Source organism: Fopius arisanus, unplaced genomic scaffold, assembly GCF_000806365.1.
Source record: "Fopius arisanus strain USDA-PBARC FA_bdor unplaced genomic scaffold, ASM80636v1 scaffold00025, whole genome shotgun sequence".
NCBI lineage: Eukaryota > Metazoa > Arthropoda > Insecta > Hymenoptera > Braconidae > Fopius > Fopius arisanus.
In genome coordinates, this window is record NW_011887764.1 from 834606 (window position 1) to 859644 (window position 25039).

General features: G+C 39.2%; 1 protein-coding gene across 3 annotated transcripts in view; it reads left to right on the top strand.

The window, feature by feature from the left end:
• Positions 1-25039, top strand: part of N (neurogenic locus Notch protein) — a 120771-nt gene that overhangs the window by 54656 nt on the left and 41076 nt on the right. The window contains exons 1-4 of one of the 3 annotated variants that reach the window (XM_011301942.1): positions 77-1264; positions 2914-3047; positions 22586-22942; positions 23625-23780. In XM_011301942.1, the coding sequence (XP_011300244.1) occupies positions 1215-1264; positions 2914-3047; positions 22586-22942; positions 23625-23780 (697 nt within the window). In that variant the 5' untranslated portion in view covers positions 77-1214. Of the gene's footprint in view, positions 1-76; positions 1265-2144; positions 2252-2913; positions 3048-22585; positions 22943-23624; positions 23781-25039 lie in introns of those variants that run through there. The other 2 variants (XM_011301943.1, XM_011301941.1) reach the window with 2 other exon arrangements.

The window sequence follows — 25039 nt, forward strand, 5'->3', positions numbered from 1 at the left end:
CTTCCGAAGCGCCGTTGCGCCCCCTCGGCGGTGCGCGCGGGAACGTGCACCTCAGTTGCTCTCCAGGCGTCAAAGCGCTCAGTACTTCTGTACCGCTCATCCCGCTAATTTCATTAAAAATCATTGAAAAAAAACAACCGCCTAAAAAGCCAATTAACCAATGATCATCGTGCATCTAATTCAGCGTAAGTGAACGAATGAAAAGAAAAATTCCAGTGAAGGCTTTGCAGTGTCAACCAGTGCATAAACCAGTGATTTTCAACCCCGAGGATTTTGTAATAACTTTTATAAATCTCCATCACTCTTCATAACGTTTTAGAACAGTGTATAATTAGTTTTGATAGTGACTAGAACTGTATTGATTGAGGATAAAAATCGAGAGATTAGAGGAGAGAGTGGGGTGTGTTTTGGAGTGGTCCATCGTCTTCGGCGGTTGTGGAATGTTTGATTGCAATGTGAATGGAAGTGAGGACTAAATCGACATTTGGCAACGCCTGCAACGACGATCCCTCACTCGATGGGTCTATCCCCGTCATGGATACCACGTTGATTCGTCGTAACACAGGATAAAGGCAATTTGAGCGAGTTTAGGTTGCCTCGAGATAGAACTACTATAAGCATCTCCGTCGCATGTCCGCGACGGGACGCCATCGCAAGAGGAACAGAGAGAAAGGGAGATTCTGGGGGATAATATTGGATTGTGGATTTCCCGGGTCTCACCATTTCTTACATCTTCTCTAATTTAACTGATTTTATCGATGATTTGTCAAACGATGCGGCGATTTTTATATCTGTTGGGTACGTGACAGTAGTGGACCCAGTTTATCCTGACATTTGTTGACTCGAGTGGTTCCATAGGGGAGTGAGTGGAGTTATCACTCCAATCCTGCTGTGATAATAATTTTTTGGATATTATTGTTAGATGTTGATTATTGGTTACTTAGGAACGTACGGCGGTGCAATTTCTTTTAAGTTTCAATCGTGATAGATCTGTGGTGCAATATTTCCCGGGAGGATTAAGGTGGTCTGTGCTGTGTGAAGTGGATATCGAGATATTTTTTAACGAAGTATTCAGGATACAGTGCTCGGAGGTATTGTTTGTTGGGGAGATTTCAGTGATTGATACTACGGGAATGGAGTGTGCTAGTGAATATTATAGCGAAATATGAGGACTACGCCCTTGGGATTATCGTGCAACACGAATTTTTGTGAAAATGATGCTCACGAGGGTGTTATTGGTGGTTTTGCTCGCTGCAGGCTCCAGGTTCGATATTATTTTCATTTTGATGATAAATAGCATTTCGCTATGGTGACATGTTATTTTAGGCTCGGAGCGAGTTTCGGTTCGGAGCGAGTGGTTTTATTGTTCTATTCGATTTAAAGGAGGATTTATTAATTTTCGACACTAATTGGTTTTCCGAGCGCAGCAAAGTTAAATTAGTTCGAAATAAATTCATCAATTCAAATTAGTCTTTCCTGGTTTTATGGGCTAAATGAAAATATACAAAATTTCGAGTGGTTAGCCACGTTTGACTTTGAATTATTAATTCTATTAAGCAATCAATATTTAGTGTATTTTCCGGTTGAGGAATGCGGAGTCGATGTATCGCAACAAAATACTACGCCGTATTTATAATGGGACGAATCAATAAACAATAATTGGTCCTATGTAATTATGTAATTACGTTGGGCACTTCTGAGAGCGTTATCGTTGCTCATAATCACCTCAATGTTATCAGCGGATATTATGCGCGAACTCGATATCTCTGATTGCTCGAGGCACGCGATATCCCCAAAACAATGACACTCATTGTCAGCTTCAATCCATTTCATCCTGTTTACCCCGATTTAATCCCGCTATCCACAACTGAAAAAAATTGATTAATTCTCTGACAAAATTATGCTGAATTCAAATTAAGTGGAAAAATATCAAGAATTTTCAGTTTTTCTAGAAATTTCAAGACAATCTTAGAAGCTAAAACGGGGAAAAATTCAGTGTACATTTTCCGGGAGGGAACTCAGATAACCCCGTGACGTAATGATCCCACGAATCACCATTTATAATCTCGAATTTTCCTAAAATCATCGCTTCAATAGTGAGGGGATTGTTGGATTATTGAGTTTAGTTTATTCTTTAAGTGACTGTTACAAAAATGAATCGATATGGATGTTGACTGAAAGTCACTTGAGAGGCTACATAAACATTAACAATGATTTCTGAGGAAGAAAGAACAGAGGGTTCATTCATTAGGTGACGAATTTGTTTCTCATCTTTGTGACTAGTTTTTAGTCTCCTGGAGATTTCCGTAGAGTACAGACGTTTCTTCCTCGTGCCATTATTAAGAATAAAGAATTTAAGTTTAATCCACGGCTTTATAGTATTATTTATATCTCCCATTTCCAATAGGGATAAAATAAATCAAATTTCATTCAGTAGTTTTTTCAATCATCTTCCCATTTTGTAAATAATATATATTCTATACTAATAGAAATTTCTAGAATTTCATCTTTCAATATTCCTTTATAATTACATGAATTCTTGGAGCACTGTCTCAATTTCTCACTCAACTTGAGAATCTACCGAGAAATACAGTGTGCGATTTTTGATTTTTCTATGAAAGTTTATATTTCCAGACTCCTCCCGAAACTTGAACATCAAATCAAATTCAATTTTTAACAGATTAAAAATTCGCGAAATCACTATCTGAACTTGAAGAATTCAAAATTGTCAAGTCTTTTCACTGCTGGCTGGGTCTGAAAATCATAAATTCATGAAAAAATAATTCCCCCAAAAATGTCAAATGTAACATGTGTCAAATTGAAAATTTCAAATGTAATTTTCTAAGAGTGAAGTATAGCGTAGCATAATGAATGAAGGAATTTACATCTCTAATCTGAACTCTTAATCCACAGATGCATGTGCACAAACGGATACACCGGCCAGAACTGCGAGAGCAAGTACATACCCTGTGATCCGTCGCCATGTTTGAATGGAGGATCTTGTAGCCAGTTGTCTCCACTCACGTACGAGTGCCACTGTCCTGAGGGTGAGTCACGCAATTATGTTTAACCTACCGCCATATCTTGCTGTACAATGATACGCTCTGAAATTTGTTACGAGTCAATTACGCCATCCTAATCAGACGAGATAGCCCTCCCAAATTATTTACCCATTTTGCACAATTTTATTCCCCCCATTCCCACGACATTTATACCTTGAACTCATTTCCGTGTTTACCCACATGCGTTACTTTTTACAATTAAACGGATGCGCGTGTCTTAAAGGATGATGACCATAGAGGACAACAAAAGGATCATAATTCTTTGAGTCCTTTACTTTTTTTTCCTTTCTTGTTCTTCCAACATTTCAGAGTGTCGCGATACATTTCGGACCCTTCGCGCATCGTTGAATATCTTCTAATGACGAGGAGAAGAAAGACTTTGTTTGATAATAAAGTTAAAAAATTAAGGGTTACGCCTCAATTCCGGTGGAGACTGTAATTACTCTGTGAATTGGAGGGTCATTAATTTTTTGGCTAGTACTCAGAATATTTTCATTTTTTCTTTAATTCCAATTGTTTCAATTATTCAATGTCATTGGACACTATATCATTTTGAGATTATTTCATTTAATAAATCAAATCAAAGTCTTTCTTTTCATTTTTTTTAAAGCGCTACAGGGGATTCAATATTAGAAATGAACGAAGTACTTTCGGCGAAATGACATTTATTGAATTTTCATTAATTTTCCTGTCATACTTGACTAGAAATTTTCCAATTGCGTAAACGGTTCACAAGAAAAATTTCAATTGAAAAACTAGTAAAAGGCGTTGTTGGATATTTCCAAGGGAAAACGTATAAAATGGAGTGAAAATTTTTGAAGAGGGAGGAGGAAAACGATTAACCGGAGTAAGAGGTCCACTCAACAGAGTCCAAGTATTTCATTACACGCGCAACGAGGTGGATGGTTAATTCTAAAAGACTAGGGTCAGCCTAGCGTGGCTTGCACGGTTATACGAATGGCACAATGCGTTGGTTGGATCGTCCTCCTTGAGTAATTTTTCCCAGGCGGACCACAACCGTAGCGACCCCACCTCACAACATATTCCCCCTTTTCTACATTTCTTTTCCGTCCCCCACTAGAATTTCTCTACCTCAAACATCCCTATAAAAATTATGAGAAAATTCCGTAATTACGTCTCCAGGTATCACGCAATATTCCACATATTCCCAAATAAAATCAATTCTCCAATTAATTTCAATAATTTCAGTTTCAATATTCCCATTCGCTAATTTCAAAATGGAAATATTTTCACTAAATTTTCCATAAAAATCCTCTCAAACTTTAATGACATATGGTCCTAAGTTTTTTACATTCATAATTAATTTCCACTAAATAATGAAGAGATATAAAGAAATAATAAAATGTCTCGAAAATTGAGTTGAAAAGTCCCACGCACAGTCGAGTGAACCTGAATATCGAATAATTCAAAAGTACAATAAAATTAATCAGGTGCAGATTGAATTGCAAACCATCACGTGCAGTAGAAATTTTCAATTCCTCCCTCGATCAACGCAATAATATATTTCCGGTGATTTTTTGCGAAATAATGAGCGGAGAAAAAAAAACAAAATGCCCCGGGTAATAAAGAATTGAATTGAAATGCCTCACAATCGATATTGCATTAGCAATTTCCATTCGAACAAATCCAATATGTTGGGATGATAGAAACAGCGCGAACTAGGGTGGTCTGGGGCTCCTCCCCGGGGTATCCGGAGGCTGTCGATGAAGAATCCGTTCTCTCTTCTGCATAAAGACACTAGTTCCCCACTAAATTCACGCACGTCACATTATTTTATTTTATTTATTTTTCGTACCTATCGTTTTCCACTGAGTTGCGTGGACAGCCAATAAAGCGCCGAATAGAAGTGAAAACGAAAACAAATGGAAGTAATTCAAACATTACGGTGGGCCTTGTGTATAAGTGCAATTCTTGGTGAGAGAGGATGTAGGTATTGAGGAAACGAGGCGGGTGGTTATGCCCCCGCGCTGATTTATGCCGTTGCGCGGGCATAAAGTGCGTAGCACGGAGAACAAGCGATCAGAAATGCTCAGGCGGACAGTCAGAAACCAGGCAAAGATCTTGTGCAATTTTCATTATTTTATCGCCATCCTTTCTTCGATTTGCATTTGTACTCAATTCAGTTCAATGGGACAAACTATATTCAACATAAAATTACTCTGACTTGAAAATTGCACTCTCCATTGAGAGAAATATTTTATAAAATTTACTCTAACGTTTTACAGTTCTGTAGCTGTCTATTTAAGATTTTTTGGAGATAATTTTTCAAGTCGATACAAAATTTTTAAAAAATGCGTAATCATTAGAGTAATCAATTAAAATATAAATAATTCTCCTAAATAAATGGATATTTAACCAAAATAAATTTAATTCTTGATTTGCTGAATAATTCATTACTAAAAGATCACTTGACTGATCCCCTAAAATGTCAGAGAATAAAATAACCATTGAAGTGAATTGAAATTGTCCTGAAGCGCCGTCTCCAAGGAGTAGATACCCTGAAAGTCGGAAAATTTCCTAGGAATACCCGGACTGGTATCTAAAAATATTCAATTTCGCGGTGATGCAAAACTCGTGAAGACCGCGACGTGTCTCACATTTCCATTAATCCCGAAGTTGTACCAAGAGTAGTTATTTTATTTGCACGGCGTGACGCCCGGAGGACAGTGACGAATAATCGGGCCCAGAAGTATCGGTATATGCCCCTCTTGGGTGGCTGTTGGCTTTCATAAGAGTTAGAAGAGAACCAGATCTCCTCCAGCCGGACTCGAGTTTCCTCTCTCAGTTGAGGGAATATTTACATACGGTCTATTGCACTTTGTGGAGATCCAGTTACATAAAACGTTGCCCTGAAAAATGAGGAGACGTCTAATTTTATTCATTCTCACAAAAAGTAACGATAAAAAATGAGATTAAAAATGGGGAGGAAAATAGTTTTCCAGCGGTGGTTTCGGACCGTTGTTAAACTATTACGGTAGTCTATGAGAGTTGCCTCGAAGCTAGAGCGTGATTTTGCATACTCCACTGTTGGATTGGTGGATACTGCCACGTGAAAGAAAGGATATGCCGTGTTGCTTCTATGTTATCCCTTCCTTCTCAGTAGTTGGCTGTGAACGTGACCTTAGCCTCGGATATGTGCCTCCTGGGGAGAGTATATTCCTCATGTCCGCTTTTCCATACGCACACCACTAAAAATATCAAATTAATTATCAAAATTCTAATAAGCCGTTCATTCAACATTACATCTATTCAAAATATTCCCCTTCACTTCCAGAACTCAATCTAGAAACTTTTTATCGCCTTCCATTCCAAATTCAATATTTTTTCAATTTGACAAAAAAAAATACATATTTTTCGGCGTTTTCAAAATCTCTATCTTTCCAAGAGTTACACAAAAATTTCGGTGGATTCCAATTGAGAAAAATAATGGAATTATGTGGAGCAATGAGGAAAATATAGAGAAAAATATTTAGAAGAATACAAAAATCCATGATTTCCAGAATTTGGACATAGAAAAGAATATTCAATTTATATTTGGCGTGCGATAAAAATAGGAGTTGGAGATTGAGTCCCTCGAATAATACGAGAATTCACTCGTCAATTTTCCTGTGCTGATGATTCAGGCACTTTGCCTTTGAGAAATCATGCTCATCTCTCTGGAGAAATCCATTGGACTGAAGCTGGCACGCCAAGGTCTTGCCAGTGCCAATATATATGCAAATAATCCCACTCGATCGTTATTCAGATTCGATGAGGCACTGAATTTAATCCAGATTTATATCGACTGCCTTTCCATACAACTCCAACCTCTTCTTCTTCTCTTGTAATCGTGCCTCTTGTATTTGTACCCTGCGCAGGCGTATATATATCGTTTCGATTTTGCATTTGAAATAAACTGAAAATATTCGGCCTATAAATTCTCCAGAATACAAGTAGCGTCATAATGGTTACAAAATGAGTGCTACCAGTTTCATGTTCCAACGAGAGAGGAAAAAAAAAATTCTCGCATTCTTCAGCGAGTATTTTTCCTGGGGCTCAAGTCCATGAGAAAACATCAAATTAAAAGCAGGCTGACGTTTTTGGACGTCCAAACGAGACTGGCGTTGTAATTACCGGGACAAAGAAGGCAAGAGGAAACGGGACGCGTTGTTTAACCATAAAAAAAATCATATAAATCAGAATTCGTATGAAAACTTGGCCAGCATTGCTGATAAAAACAATAGCCTGTGGTTTTTTGTACGTGGAGATGGCCGAGGATCGTGTGGAAGTCACTTGACCTCTGCCACCGACGCCATCTTTCCATAAACGTAAGGCCCATACGTAATTCTACCCTAAAAACCCGTTTTAGTAATTTTATCCATTATTCTACATATATTTTTGCGCCTTTTTCAGCAGCTCGGTACTCTGCCTTTTTTCTCCACTATTAATTTTTTTTTTTGTCACATTTTTGATGGTCCTGGAAATGTTTTAATATACCGACATTTCCACGGACATTTCTGGGATTCCCGCCGCAATTTCTAGAATTTCCTGGGATTTTTTCTATAATTTTATTAAGTTCTCACCTTGAAGTAAATTCAAAATTTTATTTCCTTCCACAAAATTTGATTCTCAATTGTCAAAATTTGTACACGGAAAAAAAATCGAGAGGTAATTTCTACACAGTCAATTTAATAACTCTTGATTATTTCTGCCAAAATTGATGCCAAAAATTTTTGATATCGGATTGAAATTGAAATTGAATCGGTGTACCAATTCGCTACTGAATTTCTTTTAGTAATTTTGATTGTATTGTTTTCTCTACTCATTTCACTTGAACTCTAAGCATTAAAGAGCTCTTGATCCTGGAATCTGAGATAAATCCGGAAAATAGTATTTCGTACGTTATCCACGAAAAGCCGCCCAATCAGACTCAATATTGCTCCCTATCTTGGGTTTCGGGGTCAGAGTCGTGTTCCAATTAGATGGCGACCACGTACGATCCTTTCAATATTTTTGCAAGCTTTTTCCACCTCTAATAAGCCGATCCGATAGTTCCTTCGAGATCTCACCACGTAATATACAACATGTAACCGCGGAGTATCGCACAGACAGCATAGAGAAATAACCGGAAAAAGTCCCTCACAAAACGATAAAGTCCCATGAAAAAAATTAAACAAGCAGAACGTGGCTATCGATGACGAGATTAACAGTGTCCATTTGGCTAAAAATCCAGGGGAGGGAGGATCTCCAATCCACTAATTAGCTAGCGATTAAATTCCAAAGCAAGGAAAAGAGGATACGGTTATAATGGGGATGGGTAAAATGCCAACGATTACTGCCTCTTGTTCGACATCAGAAAATTTCCTTGTCAGCACTACAAGTTTTTTAATAATTCTCACGTGAGAATTTTCCCCTTATCTACCTTAAATTTCTCCTAAAATCCCCTAAAACATATTTTACCAAACAGAATAATAGAGTAGAGTTCAAAATATCGGCACATTTCCTTAAACCTTCACATTATTAGCCTCAAATTTCTTCATTTTGTTTGCAAATTAAAAATATCAAGCTATTCCTATCGAAATTGATAAGATTCTTCCAGGGTTCCATATTTTTCTGTAAATTTCTGCACACGAAGAATATCGGAATATTATTGTCACATTTGTGCAGATATTTTAAATATTTAAAAATATATATATACATATATGTTTTTATCAGCGTGGCATTTGAGAGAAGGGAGAATCTTTAATCCACTAATTAGCTACCGATTAAATTCCAATGCGGAGAAAAGAGGATGCCGGCTATAATGCTGCGATGGGTAAAACGCGAACGTTCACTTGCGCGTCGCGAAGAGTACATTGTCGCAATTAAAGTGGAGTTATAACTGATGCGAATGACTCGGTGTACGTGGGAGAGATGAGTCATGGACGCGTGCGTATGTTTAACTGGTGGTTTCTTGAGTGCTACCTGAAGACACCCATAACAGCCGACAATTCCTGATGATTTTAATGATTCCACTCATTCATAAAGTCCATTTCCCCGCTAATGAAAACTCATCGTTAAGATATTTATCAAATTCTCATAGTAAATAATTTCCTCCGTGAGAAAATGCTGCTGAAGTTGGAATGAATTAATAGAAGAACATGGGAGAATTTTATTTTAAATTATGCAACAGTTGGTGGACTACTCAGCGAATGAATTGCAACTTCTCCTTAAAAGCTAAAAAATCCTATGATTTTTTCTACAGAGATAGCAAAAAAATCTAGAATTTTTTTCTCCACTGGAGTTTTTATCGGAAATTTCTCTCCGTTTGTTTTCTCTATTTGTATAACGATCTCCGCTATCTCCGAGATCACAGAATAATGAAATTACGCGGAAAGTGAACGACCAAGCTTGGTATTATAGTATGTAAAGAAGATAGAGTTTATGTACCCGGGACTAGATGGCTATTTTTCTCTTCTTCGAGAAGATGGAGATAGCGGTTACGTGGAAAGTTGGGGAGAACAGCACGACGGGCTCCGATTAATATTAAATTCACCCTGGAATATGAACCGTGCGGCTTTTTAGGGGAGAATTACCGTGTACTCTAAGTTTATGGGGGGTGGAGACTTTTAAACTGCACAGCGAGAAATTCAGTAGCGAACTGGTAAAGTGAGATTAATCGGATTAAAAATTTTACGTTCCATGGACTTTTTTCAGTTAAATTATATTTTTTACTTTTCCAAAACTCCAATACGTGCACAAATGATGGCTTGTTGGGCGATTATGGAAATTTTTTCACGTCTATTTTCCTGCTATGCACTAGCATTAGAATTTCTCCCAGGCACTATCCCGGTAAAGGCAATAATTATTATACCTCATACCTTTCGAAACTCGTGAATTTACCGAAAGGACTAGCATCCCGTCAATATGCGCGTTCCACCCACTCGGAAATGAAAATCGTTTAAATCTCCCCACCGGATCAAAAAGTAACGAGTTTACGAGTGTCTTACGCGTCGGCGCGATGATAAATAAATCTACGCATTATGCGCCACGTTTCCCCACTGTCTCCTCCCATGATTAATGCAAACCGCCTCACCCATTCTCAAAACAACCACTGAAACCCTTGCCTTCATCTTCTCTTCTGTCCCCCGTGTTTTGAATTTCAAAATCATTTTAAAATAATTGTATTCCATTTTAACGGCTTAAAACCTCATGGCCGTCAAAATATTGGAATATTGAAGAATTACTCTCAATATTTAAAACGAATCCGGAAAAATATATATTCTAACAATTATATATTTTTTATATGAAATCGGCCCAGTATTTTATTGTTTTTAACATTTATATGAAATTTCGGATTTCACATATAACAGTAAAATAACTCTAAATATTACAGCTAAAAATATTTCAACAAAATATAATTTCGAACCATTCCAAGAACAAGGGAGAAACATAATGAAATCTCATATTTGGTATATAATTGTCAATTATTCCCCAACTTTCACTCGCTACAACTGCCTCTGAATATACCAATAATTTTTAAATATTTCTATAAATAATATGACGTTATCGTACTATCTCGACTTGCAATATTTTTTTGAAATATTTCGAGGAGTAATATAATTATTAAATAAAATTTAAAGCGGTCACCCCCCACGTACCCTTCAACAATGATAATATTTCATATACATTGCAAAAAGACATCTGGAATTGGCCTGAATTATATATATTTATTATAAATTTTTACACGTTGGAATATAGACCTAAAAATTATGAGAACGGACTCTATAATACCGTCTTGGGGGAGAATTGGTTTCCACCGTGTTGTGAATTCCAAACTAATTTTGTGATAATAAAATTGAATTCATACGGTTTCTCGAAAATGTTATCTCACCTATCTCGCCATCACCCGGTGTTTATAAACTGCATGTATATTTTTGTTCAAACGGGTGAATAAAATGCCGATGTATCGGGAGACAAGTTTATTAAGTGGAAGGTGGGCGAAGTGAACCGTTAAAAATGTCTGGTAATTAAGTACGATAATAATCTCGCCGGTAAATCGCGCGGGGTCCCCCCCTGGAGAAGTGACCGAAGATAAAATGAGGTAAAAAGAGGTCCAACTATATTCACATCCCTGGGGGCGAGAATCTCCCCGGATTATGCATAAAGAGGTATCTCGCGCTCATGTACCTTCAGTACTTGGAGTACGTGAACACCGGGAATAAATCAGATCGATGGAAAAGTCTCTCCAGAAAACGTACGCGTGGGTTTAACACAACCGTTACGTGTTTGAGATATTCCAGGGGGGAATGCCGTGACTCTACCCCAGGATTTGATGAATCTAATCCGGGGATTATCGTTAATAAGATCGAACCGATCGAAACCGGGGATTTTCACGAGTTCGGTATTAATTCAGTCGAGACAGGGCAAGTGTAAATAAACTCCCCCGGGGATTTAGACGTGATTCATGGGTCGTGGGGTTGACCTCCGGGTGGGTCAATCGATAATTCACATGATTTTCCTTATTTTCGAACAAATCTATAACTCCGTTATCCCAAAAAGTCTGGAAATCATGTGGACAAAAATATTATCCACTGAATTGTTTATTCACGTCAATGAAAAATTTTTGAATTTTCAAGATTTTCTTGATTTGAATTAAATTCGACTGATCAATCATTTTTAATTCAAAAAATTTACTTTTTTAATAATAATTATTATTATGTTTACATTACTCATCAAATCATAATCGAATAATATTGGCATCGAGTAGAATTCATCAATGATTAAAAAGGGATTAGACTCATAAATTGATTATTACAAACCGAGCAATTTTTTCGTAATCTAAATAAAATAATCCAAAGAAACTCGTTCGCTAAAAATCGTCAAACGACACTTGTAACAAAGAAACAAATTCATGCAAAAAGGGTTGAAACAACACGTAGAAGTGCAGAACAATTTCCGGAGGATTAGTTGCGGTTTTTCCAATGTCCGAATGACGTAGAGTAGCCACTCAGCCTCTTCATCTTCTTCAGCCCAAAGTGAGTTGAATGTCAGGTGACGAGGGGAGGTCGGGAGGGAGGGAATGTTAAGGTGTACACATACATCATGGGTTTACCTTAGTAACAAAGTGCTTTTTGTTCTTCCCCGAGGCGTCGGTTTTCATCCACGCTCTGTCTTCTGTACGTCTCGAAGAGAAAAAAAAATGGCAACTTAGTGCCGAGTCACGAGGGCACTCGCTCGCCAGAAAATAAAAAGGGAGGAGCTCACCTTCATTTTTCATTTAACGAGGCGAAATGCCAAAATGCCAAAATCCACCCGCCATATTGCCTCCCTCCTCCCTCCCACCCCATTAGTTCTCCATTTCTTCTGATTTCTTTTGGATTAAAAAATCGCGCCATGAAACAAAAAATCACCGAAAAATTAGACTGACGATGCAAATTTTTGCAAAACAAACTTTCGAGGTCTTATTTTTACTACTTTGTTTTGCGTGCGAATAAAATATGAAAAATAGTGAAATGCCAGGAGTACATCCTAAAGGTCGGGAAATGGTTTTTCCTGGGTTGAGAGGATTCTGGTGTGTAACTTGGTCAGAGATAAACGACTCTTTCACAATTCCTACAGCGGAGGCGCGCGTCCGCTCCCCCACCTCCTGGTAAATCCAACTGTCACTTTCGCGCAAAACCGCAGAGGTAAGCGGAGCCTTCTCCGATAGTTTAACCCGAGCGCGAGTTTAAAGAGCCTTTCGAGGTGGGGGCGACAGGATCACGAAGAGAGAACAGGGCTCCCACCCACTCTCTCTCTCTCTCTCTCTCTTTTTTTCTCTCTCCTGTAGCCCACAGTCTCTCCTTCACGGCAGACTCGTGACCACCGCGGGCTGATATGTCCAACCTAAAACCCTCCGTTTTTCTCCTCTCTCGTTCCCTTTGCGCCGACCTTCTTCAGAAATCCATTCCCATGAATTTTACTCACTATGGCCTTTCGAAATCGAATAAATACAGGCCCACAATCATTCCTTGGACAATTCCACATCAGTCCAATTACATTTCGTCGAGAAAATTATTTTTCTCTGCACGCCATTTTTTTTAATAATCATTTTCACCTTGGCTGTGAAATGATGAACTAGGATAAAATCATTTTCTTTGAAGCCACATTTTGGATAATATCCTAGAATTCTAGAATTGTCCCGACATTTTCGTATATAGACTTTTTACGGAGAATAATGGGAACTGTAAAAAATATGTATGGAAATATTACGGACTTTCTTCAATCACAGAATATTTACTGATAAAGGGATTTGCAAGAAAAAGTGCATTTATTCGAGTTCATCATCTCCCAACAGCTTTTCAAACTCCAAATGGTAATTACCTCCACAAATTTTCACAATTTAGATTCCTTGTTTTAAAAACCAAAATTATTGCAATTAAATATAAGAGGCTTCTAACTCAATTGCACTCTCTGAATCATAAAAAGAACAATAAAATAGAATCTAATAACAATAATAAAATTGAATTGATTATTAAATAAAATGATGACTATTCCTCTGTATTCCGCGTGATTTACAACATAATAATTCTCTTATGGAGCACTAGAATTTTTCTCCGCGCAGAAACTCTACATCTGAACAGTAGAATCATAATTTTTATCGCGAATAAACATTTTCTCAGAGGGATTTTGATATCTCTTAACCAGTAAAAATCCATTCATCTCCCACCATAAATCAGAATTTACAACCCGCGGTTTGCCTAAAAAATCGTAATGCGATATTACCGTGACATTTTATCGGTCGGTTGGAGACATTGATCCCGTGAGACAAGATATTTCCAGGTCGTCGGTGCGCGAGATGTGAAGACCGCGGTATTGCGGTCTCCACATCATACGACACTCAAAACTCCGGTGAAAATCCCGAGAGGACCTCCGAGACAACTTGGAAAAAAAAATGCCGCAAAAAAAAAAGAGAAATGAAAAATAAAATGAACTAAAACAAGGGGAGGACGGTGTCAAAACAAGAACCCGTAGGAGGCGAGGGAATAAGAAAGGAGTGCTATCACGCTCGCTTTATCTCGCTCCTAAGGACCTCTCGGGTGAAGCCGGGGAATAAGAGAATGAAAAAAAAAAATAATAAAAATAATAAAAATAATAAGAATAAAAAAAGATACTCGAGACATACACACGTGGGACCAACATCTCTCTAGTACTCAGAGCAGGCTATTCTCCCCTCCTTATTCTTTTGCCAACTTTTTTTTTTATCTCCTCTTTTTTATTATTCACTCGTTTATTTTTCTGGAGCTCTCGATGGGCCCAGTACACACGTTCTCGGTTCAGCTGGGCAACGAGTTTATGGGAAGAGGACAGACACGATGAATATCCAGTGTGCACATTCGAAAGGGGAAGAAAGGGGCGTGGGTGCGCCCTTGGGTGATTTACATATGCGTACTCTATGCTTTATCCATCGTCTATACCCTTCTCCTCGATATTTCCATCGACACCATTAATTATTGTTTCATAAACAAGAGGTTGAATTATTTTCTAGAGACTTGAGGATATCCAATACTCAATTTTTTTCCAATTCACAGCAATGCTTGCGCCGAACAAACATTTTCAGTCTGTTTCATCCCAATGGTGTAGTCAGAATCACTATTTATTTATTTTTTTAATAAATGACAATATTTTTTGGGAAATTCCTCAAAAGAAACATCAATTTTTGGAGATGCTCTGCGAAAAATAGACTCTATAATTAAATTGCATATTTATGCCATTTTTTTAGGGCCACTAGAAAGTTCCAATTCCTTTTTTCAGACTTTTTTCTCTTAACTCGTCGATAAAAAATTTTTATTTCAATTTTCTTTCAGAAAGCAATCAATTTTTCCCATTAAACATTCTATTAGAAACCAATTTCCGTTCCTAACTTGAAACCATTCCGATTATTTATTAACAACAAAATTATGTGAACCACATAATATTCAGGGGTAGAATCAAATTAGTAAATTTCATGACTAAGTGTATATATCGTGTCTCGTATAAAATGACGATATGAGAGAATGATAGCGGGTAATTGAGTGTGTCTACACGCCATTTGTTGGGATTTAAGGTGAGAATTGAGGGGTGACAGTAATGTCTCGTGGGATTGGTGGTTGAAAATCTGAATGGTACAAATGAGGAGAGAAATGGGAAAACGAGGTGACTAGAAGAGGCTGGGGCCCGTGGGAGTGGGAGATCGTGAGAGGGCGTGTGAATGCGTCAGTTAGCGTCGTCTTGAGAGGCCCCTGGGCCCTTGATGTATTCAATTGACTAAAGCATAAATTTTGATTATTTATTGATACGACTGTTTCAACTGCCAGCAATCCGACAAGTATCGAGCTATTCCGGATATTGGCATATTGATTTTGAATTTCTCCCTCGAGCCTCTAAAATCTCATAAGTAAATTAAACATTTTTTATTATCCATTTATTTCGAAACCCATCGATTTTAAAAGAAAATATCAACAAGAGATTTTAATAAAAAGTTAAACAACTGTAAAAAAAATAATTGCTGATTTCACTTTGAATCGGTGGGTTTTAAAATAAATAGATGATTTTGTTAAACATTTAGAGTGTCAACTGATATCTGAGTACAATTCCACTCAAAAAATAGTCTTCTCATTGAGAAATGAGAGGCATTACCGATAGCTGATGAAGGCATCAAAAATACTGAAGAATTCCATTAACCCACTCAACAATCTCCGAAAACCCCCGAAAAAACCGGAAATTCAATTAATCCAACAATCCGTAGAATGCTTAAATTTCCCTATCAATTCCCCCGATAAATCATGGACAAAGGATCTCTAAAAATATCCAGCACCCAAAGATAGTTACTTATTCCATAAATTTAAGAATCCCCAGCATCCCGTTTTATCCCTGAATTATTTAACCGTATATTCTGAATTTTTTTTGTGGTGGTGCACATTGAGAGGCCTGCGATTGTCCGTTTGAAGAATGGCCAGGGAGTATGACGGGTCCATTGTTCCGGGAGGTTGTCTCGTGTACACAGATACATCCACAGGCTCAATTACCAGAGTCTGTCCATCTTGGAATATCTCTCCCCGGTTGGTCCCTCCAATCCCCCGCTTCATCCCCCCCTGGTCGTACGTTTTTTTTTTTAACTCCCTCTTCTCCTGGCCGGCGGGGGCAAATGGCTCAAGTGTGGTGGACGACTCTAGTCGGCGTGCCTTCGAGACGGCCAGGCATGCCAAACAACCTGTTGATTGTCTTATACCTGTTGCTGCCATACTTTCAAACTCCTTCTTTCGCCTAAACACTCCCTCGTGCCCGCAATCTCCGAATAGTTTTCGGTCGGCCCGCGGGGTGAAAAATAAATGAGACGATTTAAGTACTCGTGCCTACCGCTACGTCTCGAACGTCAATTCCCTCGAACTCTCATCGAAATCCGTAAATCTCGTATTCCACACTTTTTCAGGGTTTTATGCTGGAATTTATGGAAATTCTTCCTCATATCTATCCGCTACTTGAATAATTTTAACTATTTCTGGGAATACGGGTTGAAGTAGCAATTGGAATAACGTTGGATATTCATTTTTTTGTTTCAACTTGATTCAACTTTTTGGCAGCTTTTCATTTCGATTCTTGGTGGAAGTGTCAATCTCTCTTTGAATCAAATACTATTTCACAAAATTGAAATTCGAACTGTATGACTCTGCGATTATTCATAGCAATTATTTTTCTAATCAAATTTTCAACATTTTGCGTTAAACTCTTTTTCGTATGACTATTTTAACTCTGAAGTTCGACGAAAAATTAAGATTTATTATTATTATTATTTCGTCAATATAGATTTCCTAAAATTCACTAGAATTTGGCGGCGAGTTTTCTTAATGCCATTCAAAAACAATTTTTTTTCTTGGGACCCCTATTTTTCCACCCTATACTGGACAGCAATAAGAGAAAATTAACTGGTTTGCCTTAATAATTTTTACGATGTCCGAACCCTAATTTTCATGAATGGGCTGATGGTTTTCCGGGCACGTGAACACCTAGGCCCTCTGCCGACGCGTGAAAATGGGGGATTCGATATTTTGTGATTTAAAATCGCGGTTTGAAGGTTGAGACCACCACGACAGTGTTCATCATCTCTTTGGCCGATCTTGAGCCTCGTCATTAGAAGCAGACCTGCCTCTTCTCTGTCCATTCCATTACCCATTCAAATCATGATTGTCCACTGTCCCAGTGCCAACCTCTGCAGCTTCGTTTTCACCTTCAAAACTCTTCTGTTTATCGAAGCTGTGATTTCTCGAGTGAAATTCGAGGTGAAGGCCCTTCAGACTTCAGGTATTGCTGAAAAATTCCAACCGTTTCCCTTGGGCCCAAAAAGATCAATCCTTTTTTTTCGAACGTGGAGTTCTCTTTGTAAAACTGACCAACCGGTATTTGTCAACATTTCCATGGATTTTCTAGACAGAACCATATTTTTCTTCCATTTATTTAAAAAGTCTTTTTTTTTAATCCATAAAAAAATATTTTTTTTTAGAATTTTCCCTTATTTTTTAACTATTCTAAATTCGAGCGTTTCCACAATTGGTCTACGAAACTCAAATTTTTGAGAATTTTCTGGAAAAATTTGAAATATTCTAGAGTTTTCTATAAAAATCTAGAAACGTGGAGAGCTCCTATAGATGGCGTAGCGACATTAGGACTTTTTCTCAAAATGGCCCCGTAATGACATCACAGATATATCGACCTCACCTGCACAGTATATATTTGATATAACTAGAAAACAGGCCTCCTTCCTAATTCACCTACATTGCAAAGAGAAAATAATTTACCCGGATTTTTCCTCGTTGCACCCCTGCAGAGAGGCCCCGTGGCCACCCATCGCCGCTCTCGTGGCTTTTTGGTGGGGGAGGCACGGGCCCCTAACCTCCGCCGTCTATCGGGCCCGAGTCCCAGTGTTTCCCATCCAAAAGTCAACTCTTTCATCAGGCGCCTCTCTATTGTGTCGGGGAACCCCTTTTCCACTGGGGAAAACCTTTAAAAAAGTGAGTAAAGGGTTCCATTCACTACCGGAAACCCGATTAAGAAGTCAAAACGAATCACTAGGTAGACAATGTCCCCTGAAAGAATCCCCAGGAAGCGCAGGACACACGAAACAAGACTTGCTGATTGATGTGATTATTGGGAGAGGAACAGTACGAAAAGTGGCAAACTGGGGATATTTAAAAAAAATAATGATTCTAGTCAAGTTTCCCCTTGACTCAAGTCCTCGAATCAAGTTGTAGCCAACCTGGATCAACTGAAAATTGGGAACAACTTGATATAAAAGACTTTTTCAATCTGATTCATGAAATTTTTAAAATGATCTAAGGGGCGTGTTACATCCTAATTCAGTTCACCCTTAATCAAGTGGTACAGTCGACTTGAATAAGCTCGAGTCAGACTTGACTCAAGTTGAGTCTGAATTGATTTAGTTGTCGGGCGGGACGTGGATCAAGCATGAATTCAGGACGATTTGATTCAAATCAATACACCTATTTGCCTCAGGAAAATGGAGTTTTCCAATAAATTGACGAGTGAGTCAAATCAAATTCATCCCTGAAATCCAGCTGAAAGACAACTTGAATCAAGTTCACCTGCGTCAGATCTGGCTCGACTTGACTGAGGTTGACATTTTATTGTTTGGAATTGCGGATTTTTGATGAATCGCTTTATCGATTTAACGGACAAGTAAGTCCCAGATTGAGAGCCGCTGTTCGCCGCAGTCGGCGGCATGAGAATTTTCCCACAGTCCCCACCAGGATCGGGGCCGCCTCGGGACGCACACCCGCTCTCGCAACGTTGCCACACCTCGTCGACGAGGCACTTGGTGCCCCGGACCAGGACAGACTATATGCCCCCCCTTCTTCACAATACAAAGCACTGGGCACACGCACGCACACACACACATTATTCCAGATAAATACACAGATGTGACGAGTGCAGGCGGTGGAGAGCACGCGATAGAAAGGCGAAGGGAGAGAGGTGATACTCATGGAAGGGAAAAAAAGAACAGTCGAGTGGAAAGACACCCCAATGGGCTTCGGATGTGGCCGGGATTACTCTCCAAAGAATTTCACGACACACACCCAAGAATTCACTGCGGATGGTCCACTATTTTCGATTATTCCCCGTTTCCCCCGGGGATTATTGAAAAGTGGAATCGGGGGAGGAGGAAGTTTAAGGGAATCTTTCACGCGTAAGTGGAGCAGAATAGCACCCGCACAATGTCAATGTTTCCGAGGAATCGAGGGAATAAGGGAATTGATTCTCGATACTCGGGATTTTGAAAAAAAAAAATGTGGCCTAGTGAAGGAGAAAGGAACTCGGAGAAAAAGTGAATCCTTTGGATGCACGACGGCGATGTTGCGCTATGTGAAATCCCGGGGCTCCCATTATTTTTACAACGATAAATTTCAATTTGATCGTTAATTAATTGAAATTTCAATTACTGAAAATGGTGAAATTCAATTTTACCAATTCCACCCCAATAATTCCGCGCGAATTCCCGAAAAATCGGGGTTAAGATGAAATTTCCGAAGTTCTAACCCCCAAATTGTATCCCTCATAAATATCTGAATACAACCACGAAATGCGTCGTGCAACAAATCAAAGGGTTGTCGTCACATGCAAAAATATTCATTCAATTCAAATAACCGAAGTGTACGGCCTAAAAAGCGTGCTCTCCGGATTTAAAACAAAAAGAGACGCACCAAAAAAGGACTTTATTCAGTCTGTATCTGTAACGAAGGAGTAACGTATGCGTATCCTTGGGGTTCGTGTCGGACTCTCTGGACGGAGGGAACACGCGAGGGAGATGGCCTCCCCGAAGGGACAGAGGGAGAGGATCGAGAGCAGAGCCACGGACAATCGCAATTATGGGGGACCACCGTTGATTTATAAGTAGCGAGCCCGTTTCTTCCGTCCGACGCACCTACGCCTTTTAAATCCCCCCCCGTCATCCCACTTTATTTTTATTCCCTCTTTATTTCTGAATCCATTTTATTTGGTTATACATCGGCTTTTTCGTCGAGCCTCGCATGCAGAACTGATAAAGGGTGGAGGCTTTCCGAGAAGAAGTGCCCGAGAAAGGACAGTCGGTTATGGAAATAAGGGTGCGAGCATTATTAGCGAAGGCTCTGCATCCTCTTTACATTTTATTTACCATCGAAAAAAACTTATGGATTATTCAAATTTCATTCCTAACGCTTTAAACTCCCGGCAATATTGAATTCTAATAGTCGAGATAAAGTACTATTCGATTTTATCGTTTTATCGTAGCTTTTCTTCTCGGCACTCGAATAAGTCAGAAGGGATCACTCCCAATTCGTCTTCCGCTTCACATATCGCCTGGTTTTTTTTTTTTTTCATTCTTCAATCGACCCGACATCAAGTGCATGATGAAAACAACATTGTAAAAACACGAATACCTGGAGAAAAGGTTGGTGGGGGAGAGGGATAAATCAAACATGATGAGATGTTGGCAAAAACCCGCGACGAATCGTCCGGCAAATATCGTCGGTATGATCTCCGAGATCCGTATCCTTTTGTTGCCGCCGCTCTATCGATATTTCCCGACAATCGATTCGTCCCGGATCGGTGTAAATCGTGTCCCCGTTGAGATTGCACTATCCAACTTTTCCAATTTAATTTTTTCATTAAAAAATCAACCTTGTGTTGAGACTTTTACTTCGGAAGATTTATTTAAATACAAATTTCGGCTTTTTCACTAAAAATTCATTTTTCGTTTGAAGCCTCCCCTTATTAAAAATTTCGATTCGAAAAAAAATTTCAAAGTGGAAAATTGACAGATTCGCCCATTGGAAATTAAGACAATGAGAGTTAAGAAGTCTCCAGTGAAGACCTGTGGAATATAAAAAACAGATTTTTTTTTTGACTCTCCCAAAAAATTGAGATTGCAAAAAAGCCGGTTAATTTATTCCTGAAAAATGATCTGCATCAGCCGCTGTGTAACTCAAGCCAAGAGCCCCAGAGGAAATTCCACGGGAGATGTATCGGGTTAAAATTCTTCCGGGAAGCCAAAGACCCACCCCCAGGGTTTCCCCTCGATATTTAGGAAGGGGGATAAATAAATCCCGGGGAGAGAAAAAAAAAATCTAAATCGTCCACCACTTCTTAATATTAATGGCCGTTGCTGCCGTAGGTGTATAATAAAGTCGTGGGTCACGAGAAAACTCCGTAGACCTCTTTACGCCGTCGTGCTGCATAGAACAGTCGATAGTTAAGATGGAACCCTATCGGGCATAAATTATGCGGCCCATTAAATACCAACTATGTGATCCAGCCTCGGTTATGCATCATCCGGAGGGACAGCTATCGCCAGATAAAGAATCGCCCGAAGTAACCTATCGAGTTTTCGAAAAAATCAAATGAATGCACATCATAAAAAAAAAAAATCAAGACACCTCATTACCACTTATTGACCAGCCCAACAAGTTTATGAAGAGCCCTTAAATACTCAATGAAGTTACGATGCGATTTTCTTAAAAAAATCCCGCACATTGAGACGCACAGCCAGTGCGAATCGAGTTCATTAACTTTAAAGTCCTGTTTATGATTTAACTTGCCTTACAAATCTGTGGGAATGAGGGTAATTATAACTAAAATCACCAGCCCTTCGGTGAGTGACTTGTGGTTTTGAGCGATATTTCCACAATTTTATATTCCACACATGCAATGATTTAGTTTAAAAGCAGTACAGGGATAAGAGCCGGAAGTGGCTCAGGGGGGGCTTTATAGGAAGGAAGGTATCGTTTCCTCGTTATCTTCTCCACTTTCGCGGTTTTGTTTCCCACGTTTGAACGACTCTATCGTGTTAGCCATTCGGTGTCCCTTCCCCTTCCTCCCCTTAACCCCCCCTCGCCCCTTGTTTGTATTTACGCTTTACTCCATTCCTATCAATTTAACACCCGCGCTTCTTATCGAGACCCCTTCGGGTTCTGCGGTTTGTTGGTTTCCTTCCACGAGAGATAACAAAACACTAAAACAATTTGTCTTCACTGTACTTTTTGCCGGGAGATTCTTCACCATCAGTTCTCACTCCATTAAGTTACTCTAATTTCCCTGGAATTCAGCCCCGTCCGCGGTCATGGATTGCCGGTGGTCAATCATAGTTCACTCTTCATTGATTTGATTGTGCAACAATGAAGAAGTCAAAGCTTACACTTCACTGGACTGGAAGGTCAAGCGAGGCCGTTGCCAATCCATTAGCCAGTCTTCGACAATCTAAATATTTGATCTTCAAGTTGAGAATTCCTCTTGTCACGCCTGCTGATCCCCTAATCTTGCCTTCAGGCCCATCAAAACAAGTGATTGACTCGGAACAAAAAAAAAATCAAAACATCTCCTGTCTATCAGCAAGTTCTATTCAATCTAGACATTATGAGAAGCATTGATCACATCAAAGCATTGGTATTGCTTGTCATCACATGATTTCAAATGAATGGTTGATTTTTTTGAGGTGAAAGACTTTTCGTAATTATTATCCTTCTGGTTTCCAGGTTTCGAAGGAAAGGACTGTGAAGTGAACTCTGACGACTGTCATGGCAATCTCTGTCAAAATGGTGCGACCTGCATGGACAGAATCAACGAGTACTCTTGTCTGTGTCCACCAGCTTTCACGGGTCCTTATTGCGAGCTAGATGTGGACGAGTGCTCATTGAGACCGTCTCTCTGCCACAATGGTGCAACATGTACAAACTCACATGGTAGCTATTCCTGCATCTGTGTCAATGGCTGGACAGGACCCGACTGCAGTGTCAACATCGATGACTGCGCTGGTGCTGCTTGTTTCAACGGTGCAACGTGCATCGACCGAGTTGGCAGTTTCTACTGTCAATGCACCTATGGAAAAACAGGTGAGTCAACTCCAGATGTTATTCAGATATCCAAAAAGCCGAAACTGGGACAGAGCAAAGTCATTCCTCCTGTTGCAATAACTTAATACTCAATGACATTGATTTGTCCGAGGAAATACAAGATCATTGCAAGATTATTGCAAGATTATTGCAAGATTATTGCACGTGCATGATTAGAATCATCATGAAATAAAAAGAGGGGAACACGAATAAGGCAAGCCCAAGGCGAGAGGACATCTGTCCCCCTCGTGTTCCATATTCCAGTTGTTTGATTAGGCACTTGAAAGCTGATAGAAAGAAACTGAAGAGTCGTCATTCCACTCGGTACATGGTGGGCCCTCATAATGGGAATCGTGTAATTTATATAGAAGTTGAAATTATTTGTCGGTGGAGAGTCTGTGATGTCGTCGTAAATGCCTCCAGGCCCCACATCACGATTATATAGAAGGAGAGTCGAAAAGCCAGAGTCCCTCAGAGATCTCCTTCTTTGGTTGACGACGATCGACTCCCATGTTTGGTATTCCCCGACACTTTTGTCCTAGAGACAAACAACAGTTCCCTTTAATAAGTTAAAAAAACTTCAATACAAAAACTAACTGGCGATATTTCATCCGTCCATCTCCCTGGAACTTGAGATGAGAGGTTTTGTCATTCATGTTTTGGTGAATTCTCTTGTTCTCAGGTCTTCTCTGCCATTTGGATGACGCTTGCACGTCGAATCCGTGTCATCAGGGTGCAATATGCGACACCAGTCCCATAAACGGATCATTCACGTGCTCCTGTGCCAGCGGCTACAAGGGCCTCGACTGCTCTGAGGACATTGATGAGTGCGAACAAGGTAAGGATCATAAATTAAATCCATACACAGAGTTATTTACGAGCCAGCTCCATAAACCTGGAGAATTAATTGTTGACTAAACGGTTTAACGAAAAATTATACACGCATGCAGTCGTTATTCTCATTAATTTTACGGAATCGATGGGAGATTGAGTGACTCGTTCAAGCAACTAAATAATCTTCTAATCAATCAAATTAGATGGCATCTTACAATAATAACTGGAAAATTGATTGTCTGATTAACATGACATGGATGATTGATAGGATCATGAGGAATATTTTTTTATTCTTTCATTCATCAGAAAAATTGAGGAAAATGTAGAAAAAATCACATCAAAGAAATTATTACTAATGATCAATACGAAGGAATTTGGAGGGAAAATGTTTTTTATTGTAGGGATTCAATAGGAATCAAATTCAGAATTTTCAAAATTGACAGGAGACCATTTTCTTGTTTCTAGTAAATCCTCTTTATGAAAAGTAGTTTTTTCTCATAGTGTAGTGGAGGTAATCTCAGAAGATGAACCTCTTGGGGGAATAGAAGGACAGCGGGCATAGGAGTGAATGTAAGATGAGACACAAAAGAAGTGCTTCTGATTATTAATGAAGTGTCTTTGTCTGGGAGGAAACGCATTAACCGAGTTGCCAGGTCTGTACACTAGAGGAACAGCGAGTTGGCTCGCCTTATTTATTATCGAGCGCCGCAAATGAAAGGGATTTACTTAGAACGATTTTACTGGCCGCTCCCTTGGCACATCTTGTATAGAGTTCTTAAGGCGCTTGCCTTCTTTCTCTTGTCCGTCCTTTTTTTTTATTCTGTATTTTATTTCTTGCTCGGTTTTTTTTTCTCGTGTAGTTTAATAGGATCGAGCATTCCAGGGGGAGAAAAAGCCCGAGATCTATCTGTCATTCGATTCAAAACAGCTTCAGTCATTAATATTTGCCCTCGATAGGCCAACGATTAGATAAATCAGGGTGATTGCACGTTTATGGTGGGGTTTGCCAGGGAATTTTATCGGTAGCCTGTCGTCGGGATTTTCTATTGATTCTCCTGATAATTAACGGGGCACGGCAATTAATATACGATCAGTGACAGCTCGAGTCACTGGTTGGAAACACCAGTGACAGAAGTTCAATCAGAATGGAAAAAGGGGGAAATGGGTTTTTAAGTGCACAGCAAGACTTATGCCCTGCGGGGAGTGCAGACCCTGTCCTGGGGAGATTACTAGTCGATGATAATAACGATCTTGGCAACACAC